Source organism: Vespa crabro, chromosome 2, assembly GCF_910589235.1.
Source record: "Vespa crabro chromosome 2, iyVesCrab1.2, whole genome shotgun sequence".
In the NCBI taxonomy this organism is placed as follows: domain Eukaryota; kingdom Metazoa; phylum Arthropoda; class Insecta; order Hymenoptera; family Vespidae; genus Vespa; species Vespa crabro.
The window spans coordinates 15,893,499-15,906,311 of NC_060956.1; the positions used below are offsets into that span (position 1 = coordinate 15,893,499).

Below are 12,813 nucleotides of genomic sequence, written 5' to 3' on the forward strand. Positions count from 1 at the left end.
GAATTTTCAGATATTATAAATAAGACAAAATATATAATTATATGATCGCGTTATTTAAGTTATATTAAGGTTTAAAAGGTAAATATTTTTAATAATTTTATCTAATATGTTTTGTTTTTTTTCCTTTTTCTCTTTTAGTTCAACGATTTTTTCAATATCGTCGCCAGTTAATTTTCACACTATTCTTCGTGTTTCTTTACAGTGAACGTTCTACGAGCAAGCAAGAGGAAACTTTTTACTGACGAATTTCTTTGACGTTAAATACATATTACTTTTAGTAGTATAGTGTTTCATATTTTTTCAAACTCTTTTGTTCTTTAACTAAAAGAACGACATTTCTTATTAACTCGTATAAATTAAAAATTTCTACGATCATTACGAATGAATTAATATTTCTTTAATAATTTTCTTTCATTATTTCTAGATTTTCTTTGATCTTACTTTTTCATTCGTTATAGATAACCATTATTAACGAATTAAAGTAGCATTCGATGGTCTCAAAATTTATTAAATAACATCGTGAACTGAAAAAAAATCGATGAATAAATCAAAGAACGTATCTCGAGAAGATATAAATTTCTGCGTATCTAATGAATGCGATATCAAAATAAAAAAGAACAGATAAAATTATTTTATAATAATAAAAAATTTATTATGTATTACCATTCATTTTAATGTTGCTTTTATCATAATTTTCTATTATCATAAAATTTCCAACTTTTATATTTTTCACGATTTTTCAGATATTATAAATATCCAAATTTTCTCAGTAAGCAGATGTTTCATTCACCTTTTTTACATATATAAAAGTGCCTCGAGGTAACGAATTTTCAAAAATGTTTCAATAAAAATTTTTATGACTATCTACGGAGTGAGGTCACGTGACAAACTTCATCAAACCATCAGGTAGAAATCGAAAAGTTTTTGAAGTGCACAATATTTCGTTATCTTTTCCGTTACTATAGTACCTTCGATATTTTATTTCGAATATTGTGAAAAATATAACCTTCCAATTGGTTGTAATAAAAGTTGGAATAGGTCCTTCGAGTGAAACGATTGTGGAACCTCCACGAGAGACCTTTGACCTTTGCTACGTTTTCATCTTACGTTTATGCGTGTACATATGTACGTGTACTTAAATATATATGTGAGACATTTATATGAGACTCGTGCAACGAGAAGATAATGTGAAATTTTTCTATGCACATACAAATATCCACTTTAACGTGTTAACCACTATTATATCTAGTTGTATTTATATTTTATTCACTTTTAACTAATATATTTGATTTATAAACTACAAAATATTAATCGTTTGATGATTTAATTTTTTCTTTTTTTTTTTTTATAAGTTGTTCATGGTTACTCCGATAAGACAGTTTTTAATAACAATTCTACTGAATGAAAAATAAATATGTTAATTAAATATAAATAATGCCAACTTATTCATATAATTTTATAATTTTTTTTAATTTTTCTGAATTATTTTAACATTATTTGACATAATAAGATATAATAAGTTTTAATTATACAATGTGCATAATTTAGAATTTCATTAATTAGATAATAATATGTAAAAAAAAAAATGTCATTTAAAAATATTTTTTTGGTCGTTAATTTGAAAGTTTTAGGGTTTATTCATTTATATTTTATTCTATTTAATGAATAAAATAAAATCGATAAGATATTAAAAGAAATTTCTTTTTCTAAAAATTCATGTATATTGAAATACATCCAAGGAAAGGTTTAGGTAGTTTTATCCACTTTTCGATGATTTTATCATTTCTTATACATAAGCGAGGACGCAAATCGATTAGCGGCCATTAAATATTAAACATACTTAAATATGCACGTGCTTTTATATATCCATTTATAGCACGAACGATAATACGGATGAGTAAATGTCTGAAAGACCGTTAAGGTGTTTGGTTGTAATAGAGTTAAGAAACATGTATGTGTATTTGTTTTCCGTGAAAGATATTCTACTTGTCAGAATTTAGTTAATCGATCTTAAATTTAGATGTGTTAATATCATTCTTAAACATGACTTTCATGCATAACGATAACGTCACTCGATAAACATTATAAAATGGAATTTATATATAAATTAAGTCAAGAAAAACTCTTTCAACATACCACGCGAATTTCACAAAAATGTGTTTTTAAATGGTTTAAATGGTATTCAGTTTATTTTATAATAAAGTGTAGAGTTTATAAAGAATGGCGTGACTACCTCATCGATCTCGAAAAATAGAGAAAAGGTTAAGTATTATCGGTTATATCTGATCTTCTAAATTGACCTCTAATTTGCACTTTATTTCTTTTTTAACGTTTAATCCCTCGATTCCTTATGTATTTATTCAAATGCATTTATTGCGTGTATTTAAGTATTCAAATCTCTGTCTGGTATCTTGAAGTATGAGCAAATGAAAAAGTCGAAAAGTATAATCAACAACCTATTCGTTTTGCAAAGAAATAAACTGAATAAAATTCCAGTTTGAATGGTGAATTAAGAAAAAAATTTCATATAAAATTGGTTTGCCTCGTGGTTTTTATATTTTAACTTTCTTTTTGAAGAAATTTTTCGTACCTTTTTTCAACAGCTGTTTCGACTTCGTCTTTGACATTATACAGTTACGAGAAATAGTCAGTAAAATGAAATCTCCTTTACATCGTTTTGAAGTCGTGTTTTCTTTTATTTTTTTTTACTCTTCTTCTCATTCTCTCTCTCTCTCTCTCTCTCTCTCTCTCTCTCTCTCTCTCTCTCTCTCTCTCTCATTTAATGAGAATATCTCTTAAGAAGGAATAAAAAAAGAATGAGAAATCTCTTTTACATCATCGTGCATACGAAGCGCTAAAAAGCTCACTATGTTTTTGATCTCTTCTTTTTCTTCTATTTTTATTTATAAATGCGAATGAGAAAAAAGAGTAGAAGCTTGGTAATTTTCTTCCAACGTATTTTCTTCATAAAAATCTTCCTCTTCGAGTGATTAATGTTGGAAGAACGACTTATTGCGAGATTCAATGACAATATCTGTCGTTATCAACCTTTTCTATGAAGGAAACTTTTCCTTTGTATAATCAACTTTTCTATTATGTGCAGTATCGAACGTTCTCAGAATATGATTTTATTTATGAGTTTTTCATAGATATATTTATAAATAGAATTATGTATTATAAAACAAATATTTATACGTATATATATGTGTGTGTGTGTGTGTGTGTGTGTGTGTGTGTGAATTATATATTTAATTATAGAAATCATTACACGTAAAATATTCTGTAGAGCATTAATTTCATTTGGTTTATAAATATTGTAAATCGTACTTACATTGAATTATAAAATGGGAAAAAAAAGGAAGAAAAAGATATAAATGTTTTAGAGTTAACATCGTAATATTGGCAAACAGTTAATACCGTAACATAATAAGCAAGAAACGTTTACATCTTTAAAACCGAAAGTGTTGCACACGTCATCCCTTGTTCAGCACAATGCACTTTCCTTCTAGTTCTCAAGGGTATCGTAAACACGAAATGCTATCATGCGAGCACACATACATGGATACACGTACACATGTCGGCACTCATACCGCAGAGACCATAAAGTTTTACGTTCAGACTGCTACAAATATACTTACTCGCTGAAAAATCGTAGCTCTATATCGCACCCGTTTACCGCGTTATTCTGCACGTCCGTCTATTTTCATTTTCGGAAGAAAATTTGCGTTTTCCTGCAGCAGTTATTATACTCTCGAAATTTATCTATTTATGTAAAATAATCAGAAAAAAAATTATATTCATTCGATAGTATCACTGTACAATAAAAATATACTTTTAAATTCTTAAATAAAATTAGTCAAATTCTCAACCATTTAAGGATGAAAAAAACGACTATAATTATACATTAAATATGACTACAATTATAATGTTCATTTTCTAGATATACTACTTGCGAACATAAATGTAAATAATAGAATTGTAGGGAAAACAATAGTAAAATAAATACTATAATTACTTCATAAAAACTAATATAGAAACAATAAATATAGACATATATAAATCAGTATTCCTATATTCAATTGTATCAATAATGAATGTTAAAATTCATATTCGTTTTCTTCATGTTGAAATCAATACGAATTGATTATTTTCAAATCAGAAAGATTTTCATTGTTTACCGATATATTCAATATATATTCGTATTCTTTACATTTCTCTCTACTATATCAATTATTATTATTATTTTTATTCGATTAATCCGAATGTTATCAAAAAATAATTTACCCGATATTAAAACTATATCACTATTCGTAGAGATTTAATGTTGGTCAGTTGCTATAAATGTTGGTTAGTATGAATTTATGAATATAATAGATATATAAAACGCAGCCCTCAATAAACTGGAAACCTTCTATCGTCTTTGAAATCGAAACTAGGCTAGCGTGAAGGGCAAATGGGAACACACACAATGGGTTAAGAAAATCTAGTTGTAGCCGAATGTTGGAAAGGACGTTGTATGCTCGAAAGAAACTTATACATGCACAGATATAAATAGATACTTACACATAGAATTCTATACACATATATGTATATATATGTATGTGTATATATGTATATATATACATATATATACACATATATGTACAATATATATATCTATATATATATATCTATACATATATACATATATATACACATATATGTACAATATATATATCTATATATATATACATATATATACACATATATGTACAATATATATATCTATATATATATATATATATATATATATATATATATCACATATATAAGTGTACATATATATATATATATATATATATATATATATATATATATATGTACACTTAGAGAATATCTGTGCAAACTCAAAGATAGTACAGAAAGATATTCTTTAGAAAGTAATATCCAGTACGAGTTCAATATCAGTTATTTCTATTGCGTAAAACGAAAGTTTTCCTTTTGTTCCAGATATTCTCCTCAAAGCAGTACACTGATATTCTCGGAGAAAGAAGAAGAGAATTGTTGCTGAAAGGCCAAGATAAGTACGATAAGTCCCCTTCGATGTACCGTACGATGAAACATCATCATAAGGAGCAGAGACAGACGAAGAAGGAGAAAATGTCAAGTTCGCCGTTTATTTTGTCGTCATTTTCGTCGCAGATATCATCGAGTTTCTACTTGTATGTTTCGAAGAGACGAAGAATCGACGTTTAAATCGTTATCCTTCTCGTCGTCGACTTCTCAACAATCGACTACACGTATTCTGCATTTTTGAAAATATTCTTACGATTCATAGACCTTGAAAAAGGTCTGAGAAAATTTTCACGATGAACGACACTTTGAATACGACTAGTAGCATCATTGATTACACACAAACAAACAGTACCAATGAGCCGACGATACAAAATTGTCAGGCTGATCTGCCGATCGTTTCTCTGGTTACACAGATTCTTTACTCGATCGTTTGCATTGTTGGTTTACTTGGAAATACTTTGGTGATATACGTTGTCCTACGTTTTTCAAAGATGCAGACAGTAACGAACATGTATATCGTTAACCTTGCTATAGCTGATGAATGTTTCTTGATAGGTATACCTTTTCTCGTAACAACAATGAGTACGAGAAGCTGGATCTTTGGGAAAGTAATGTGTAAGATCTATATGACGACAACGAGTATAAATCAATTCACTAGTAGTATCTTCCTCTTCATTATGAGTGCCGATCGTTACATAGCCGTTTGTCATCCTATATCTTCTCCGAAAATGCGAACACCCTGTATATCCAGGGTAGTCTCTTGTACCGCTTGGGCTAAAAGTGCAATCTTTATGATACCAGTATTTCTTTACGCAAACGTAATGGAGTCACCTAAGGGTAACAGTTGCAACATTTATTGGCCGGACGATCGCGGTGGTCAAACAGCTTTCACTCTTTATACTTTCATTCTGGGTTTTGCCGTTCCGTTGATCCTTATATTGATCTTTTATTTCTTGGTAATTAGAAAACTTCAAACGGTAGGACCAAAAAATAAATCAAAGGAGAAAAAACGTTCTCATCGTAAAGTAACCAAACTAGTGTTAACTGTCATCACTGTTTATGTTTTTTGTTGGCTACCTTATTGGCTAATGCAAGTAGCTTTGATTTATACACCTCCGAAACAATGTCAGTCAAGCATCAGTATCGCTAGCTTTTTGTTGGCTGGATTTCTTAGCTACAGCAACAGTGCTATGAATCCGATACTCTACGCTTTTCTTAGTGATAATTTTAAGAAAAGCTTTTTGAAGGCTTGCACTTGCGCAGCAGGTAAGGACGTGAATGCGACACTGCACATTGAAAACAGTGTATTTCCACGAAAGAACAAAACAAACGCTGAGAAGATCCAATCGAATCGTCATGTAATTTCGGGACAATCGAAACTTGAGTTGGAAGATGAGGACGCTGAGAGAGGTTTGTTGGTCAGTAAAACTTCGACTACAACCGTGACGATGACATCACGATCGAATATCACGGTGACCAGTGAAAATAATCGAGATCATTCTAATAAAGACAAGGAAGGCTTAAAGAATGGAGCACAGCTTACTCTGCTCACGCAAGTTTAAATTATCTTATTCAATGATATTAAATATAATCTAAAGGAAATCATGAAAAATCGAGTATTTGTGTCTTTGATGATAAAATTATTGATTCTCTAACAAAAGAGAGTTTTTGGATTGAATCCAAAATTCCATGAAAGTTATTATCCTTAGAGATTAGTGACCGATACTTCGACCTCAATAACTTTCAATTCCTCCGAATACGGTCGTTTGTACCAAATAATGAAGTTTCTAAAGGGAATGTCGAAGAGAGGAAGAAAGATGGAGACTTTTGCTGACGTAGAAATGACATTACAGGACCGGAACAATCGCACTGCAGGAGTTGTAGTCGTCCCCCTTGACGATAGTGAAACATTGGAAAACAATGACTTAATGGCCGAAGATCCCGACTCTTTTCTAAGAACAAGATTCTCTTCTCTTTTCGTTCTCCCGTTCAATAAAATCGGGTACCACTCAACTTGGTCTCTTATAACGTGGATGATCTTCAAGAGAAACTTTCTGCAGAAGAACATGAGAACAAAAACGATGTGTCGTACTCGAGTGCGGATTTAATGGTGCTAGATCGAGTTCCCTAGTTTGCTATAGTGACTATTCTTATTCTCTCATAAGAAATATATATATATATGTATGTATGTATTTATATATGTATTATATATTATTATATGTATTTATATATGTATATTTATATATTATTATATGTATTTATATATATGTATATTTATAAGTCTATATATATATATATATATATATATATATATATATATATATATGTATGTATGTATGTATGTATGTATTTATATATTATTGTTATTACAAATTATGCAGATTTGTGAACGATTTCTTCAAATTTAATGGTGATTATAGCATTTCTTAATTAATTCTTGGCAAATTAAAATATCCAAGAATTTCCAACGATAATATTTTCATTGTCGATTTTAGATTTTAAGTGTCATAAAAAAGAATTCAAATTTCGATGATGAATTTCGATCATCGTAACGTACGTGTGTGTGTGTGTGTGTGTGTGTGTGTGTGTGTACGTGTGTGTGTGTGTGTACGTGTGTGTGTGTAAATAATTTGAAAATCACTTACTTGTGCTCGTAAAGATAACGTCTTATTCGCATTTACAAATGTGCCCATATCTTCTCGTTGTCTTTCACATGGAATTACATGAGTATAAAGCACAGTCTGATATTATTCGTATTCCAAATTTGAATTTATAATGTGCTTGGCTATATTCCATCGTGCCAAAAATAAACGTCGATGTTTCGCAGTCCGTAAAATTTGTCATTTTGTTAAAAGAAGAAAGGACATTCCTCATGACGAGTATCTGTCGATATTATTTTTCGATGGAGAAGCAGTAAACAACATTATTTTTCCCAATATCTATGATTACCTCGTGAAATATTTATACACGTCAAAAGCTCTCTATATTTATTCTCTAATCAAGTTAACTTTTGATCTATAAAGCTCTTCTCCAGTTCGATCCAATCTATCTATGGTCAAAGAAGTTATCCTCTCTTCATACAGTATGACTTTACGTACCGTCGTTTAATTTGTATGTCGTCGAAAGTTACGATTCGTTCATATTAACGACTATTCAGAAACATCCGAAATAGAGACACGAAATAGAGACACGGCTATTATATATTTAAAAATAATGCAATTAAGAAAGATTGAAGAAAATATATAAAATTATATTCGGATTCATAAATGTGAAAATATAAAATATAATATTTTAAATGAATATATATATATTTTTTTTTATTACTTGTCTAACAGATAAAATAAATTATCATCTATTTTTTATTGTAAATTATCGTTCATTTTTCCAAGAAATAATTAACGAGCCATACAGCCATTCGTTTCATTTCTAAAAGCGTAATTTCAAATTTCATTTATATTTAATCTTTGAAAATTTTTGTCAAATAATTTTATCGTATAATTTCGCGAACATAATTTTACGGTGAATGAGCCGATAACTTATCGCTTCAAACTTAACGGAGTAATTCGATAACTTGAAATACTCTTCCTCTCTTACTGACGTCGTACACTCAAGAAGAGAGAGATAGAGATATCGGATGATGAAACTCATAGGTAGCATCGAGAGTCTACGTTTCTGGTCTCTTAGCAATCTTCTAGCATTACTATCTTCTTATCGATAGGAAGTTCATTTCGGATTACTTACACACTTACATACAGCTATTATGTCTGATTTTTTTCTTATTTGCATCGTAGACGTCACGTATTATTATTTCTTCTTTATACGTATCTAACACACTCAATGAATTAGATTTTATTTATTCGTGCATTAAAAAAAGGTTTAATTTTCTTTATGATTAATTTTAATAGTTTTTCGTTTTATTTATTTTTTTTTTATTTTTATACAGATATTACTTTTCATGATTAAACAAAAATCTATTATTATTATTTTTCTTTGGGAGACTATGACCGTAAAACGATTCAAATTTGTGAATTCATCTGATGCAATTTATTCACATTCGAGTTACGTTTGGATTGTGACCAACCTTTTTTTAAACGCGTTCAATAATTTCCTTGGACCAAACGATGAATTAGATCACATTCATTCATGCATGAAATTAATAATTTTTTCTACGATTGTTTTAATAATTCTTATTTCTTTTTTTTTTATTTATAAACGGATAGCAGTTTTTAAGATGAAACAAAAATTTTTCTTTTTCTTTATGATACCTAACAATCTCATTGGAGGATTAGATTTTATTCGTTCGTGCATTAAGAAAGTCTAATTATCTAGATAATTATTTTCATCGTTTTTGTACTATTTTCATTTTTAAACAGACTATATTTTTCACGGTCAAGCAAAAATTTGTTATTATTTTTTTATAATAACTAAAGAGAGATACTGGCAGAAAAAAATGATGCGAATTTGTGAGTTCATCAGATGCAATTTATTCAGTCTGCGAATGGTGCGATAAAGACCGATTTGATAAATAATTTACCATAAACGTCAGTAAAGACGCGAAATTAACGATCGTTAAACAGGATTAAACGAGATCGCACCACGTAATTTCGTAAATATTTTACAACGCGGCCACGGTATATAAGGTAATAGGTACGTGTCATAATAATCTGCCTGAGGCCAAGCATCGTCACCAGATGATGCAAGTTAAATTACCTATGATATCATTTTCGATGATGGTGGATAAGAAGTCATCGATCCAAAGTAAATCCACTGTGAGACTATAATAATAATCATTCATTTCGATTAATCTATTCCATAGTCGAAAGTTGATATCACATATCCATATATTTGTCTTATTTCATTTCTATACCATAAAATTACATATTAGTTTATATTTGCTAAGTATAAATTTTAAATTATACAATTTTATTTTTCAAACAAAGAGAAAAATTGTTTCATAAAGAATTAATGTGTTAAAATAATCGAGATAACAATTTCGATAAAGGGTCATTAAAAAATAGTAATGTCGTTACGCGAATGAAATAATCGTAGTTCATTAAAAATATTTAATAATTTTATCTCGGAAAATAAAAAATTAACGTTTACGTTAATTATCAAGACAATGAGTGATATTTCGTAGAATATTTAGTGATGGTTGGCAAGATCTCGTAGAACGATTCACGCTACAGTAAATTTTCTCAAAGCTGAGTCGTATAAATCATCGCATGGAAAGTAAGTCGGTGTTTACCGACCTCCTCGCGTTTCTCTCGAGAATGGTCGCTTCTGGCATGATACTGCTACATTAGCTCAACTTTCTTAAACTTGCTGCTGGCGAATTTCATGAATCTCTTGGTGTCATGACTCGAGCAATATTCTTCTTTTACTTTAGTATGTAACAAAGAATAAGAAAAAGAAAGATAAATACACATGTATGGAAGTAAGATGAGGGTGAGAAAAAAAGGAAAAGAATGTGTGTGCCAGGATTTTATTAATTTACGGGAAACAATTTCCCTTAAGAGCAATGATAAAGATTAACATTTACTTCTATAAAACACGATTATATTATGCGTAAGATTCTCTTTCTCTCTCTCCCTCTCTCTCTCTCTCTCTCTCTCTCTCTCTCTTTCTCTCTCTTTCTCTCTCTTTCTCTCTCTTATTTTTTCTATTTTCTTTCTCTATGTTTGTAGAGTTTGTAGAGAATTAGAAGCATAATATATTACTTTACCTCGCCAATGCTAAAGTATCAGATAATCAAAAGGAGGGTAAACAAGAAAGAGAGAGGGAGAGAGAGACGAAGATAGATAGAGAGACGAAAATAGATAGAGAGAGAAGGAGAGATATGGACTAATGATAAGATGACGATGATATGTCGCGATAATAATGTTAAACGTTTCTTTTCATAACTTCATTTTTTCTTGCTCTTTTTCAATGACACTTTAGTTTTTCATCGTCGACAGATTGTTAACCATCGGCGATTATCTTACTGGGACTTAATTTCATTCTTTCGACAAAATTGTACTTTCCGATAGGATAGATATATATCATTCGAAAAAAAAAAGAAGAGAAAAGAAGAAAATGTAGATCCACTTTCGACGATATTTTCATTCGTTCATCGCATAAATTTTTCACGAACCACGAATTTTGAAGAACGAGAAAGAGAAAGAGAAAGAGAGAGAGAGAGAGAGAGAGAGAGAGAGAGAGAAAGTGAGTATGTAAAAGAGAAAAAAGCATCATCGTCCCTCTCTCTCTCTCTCTCTCTCTCTCTCTCTCTCTCTCTCGTTCTCTCTCTCTTTTTTTCTATCTCCTTCTCTGTCTTAGAAAAACGATTGAGAAAGATCCCAATAACTTTCGACGAATGCGAGAATAAATCTACGATACGATATATCTTAAATTTGAAGACAATGTGAAGAGAAGCGATAACGTTTGGGGAATAATGATAATGTTTCAACCATCGATTTGTTCTCGCCATTGGTGCTTGAAAAGAATTCCTTGAGTATTCATCAAAGGAAATTTTATTTTATTCTGCACATTTTTCTTTTTAAACCTGATAAAAATGCTGTGTAATATTTATTTTTCTTTAGTTGTCTCTAATACAAATTAAGTTATAAATAGAAAATAAGTATATGTGCATATGTATATTTATGTATATATATGTATATTTATGTATATATATGTATATATATGTATATATATGTATACATATGTATATATATGTATATATATATGTATGCATATATGTATTATTCTTTAATGTTTTTCATTATCTCTTAAATATTTATACTGAATATATATAATACGTTATGTAACAATTTATTTTTTCATTAAATTTTGAAAAAAAAATTATAACAATGTAAGCTTTCGAAATATTTTGACTGTAATATTTACTTAATATACAGTATCATATTGTTTTTCTAAAAATATATAAAAAAAATAAAATATGCATTAAAGAATTAATACATACTATCGAATTTTAATTATAGAAATGTGAGTTTCTAATAGTGTTATAAAGACGGTTTTAATTGGTCATTTTTACCAATTCAATATTCCATGTTAATCTCAATTGCAAATTACAATTATAAGAAAAAATTTAGAGAAGAAAAAAACAGTAGACAAAGAAGGCAGATAGAGTTTTTATGACACTTTTTATCAGGTTAATGCATAACAAACTTTTTAAAAACAATGTGAAAAAGGAAGAAAGGAAAAACAAAAGAGACGAAAGATAAACGTTTGCGAGCTTATAAAGGAAACAACAGAGATTCGATTAAGCATCCTATGGTAGATGAAGCAAAAAAAGAAAGAAGAGCATGCAAGCAGTGATGATTATTATAGGGATAAAATAAAGTTGGGGGAGTGTCATTCTTCCTTTCGCTCTCTCTCTCTCTCTCTCTCTCTCTCTCTCTCTCTCTTATTTTTTTTCCCGTATAAATTTCTTCATAGAAAGCAATCTAAAGTTAAAGCCACAATCTAAAAAGAAAGTGTTTAATAAACAAAGGGATAACATAAATTGTCATGTTCTTGTACAGAATTTGACTTGAATTTATGATTAAAAAATACAAAGTGATCGGAATATAAGGAAGAAAAAAAAATTATACGTACATACGTATGTAGATATATTTATGGATAAAGAAAAAAAATGAAATTGTTGAAATAATTTCTATTCAATTTTCTTTAAATACACATGGCAAATTATCTGATGCTGTTGTTTATAACTAATTTCCCAAAAACTTTCTGATTCGCGATACATCAGCTCGAACGTTTCTC

The 12,813-nt window shown here is 29.3% G+C and overlaps 1 protein-coding gene across 1 annotated transcript in view; it reads left to right on the forward strand.

Annotated features, from left to right (window-relative positions):
• Positions 1-7,311, forward strand: part of LOC124433175 (somatostatin receptor type 2) — a 54,372-nt gene extending 47,061 nt beyond the window's left edge. Inside the window, exon 2 of the mRNA XM_046982898.1 lies at positions 4,990-7,311. Within this exon, the coding sequence (XP_046838854.1) occupies positions 5,349-6,617 (1,269 nt within the window). The 5' untranslated portion in view covers positions 4,990-5,348 and the 3' untranslated portion in view covers positions 6,618-7,311. The remainder of the gene's footprint in view (positions 1-4,989) is intronic.
• Positions 7,312-12,813: the final 5,502 nt, after the last annotated feature.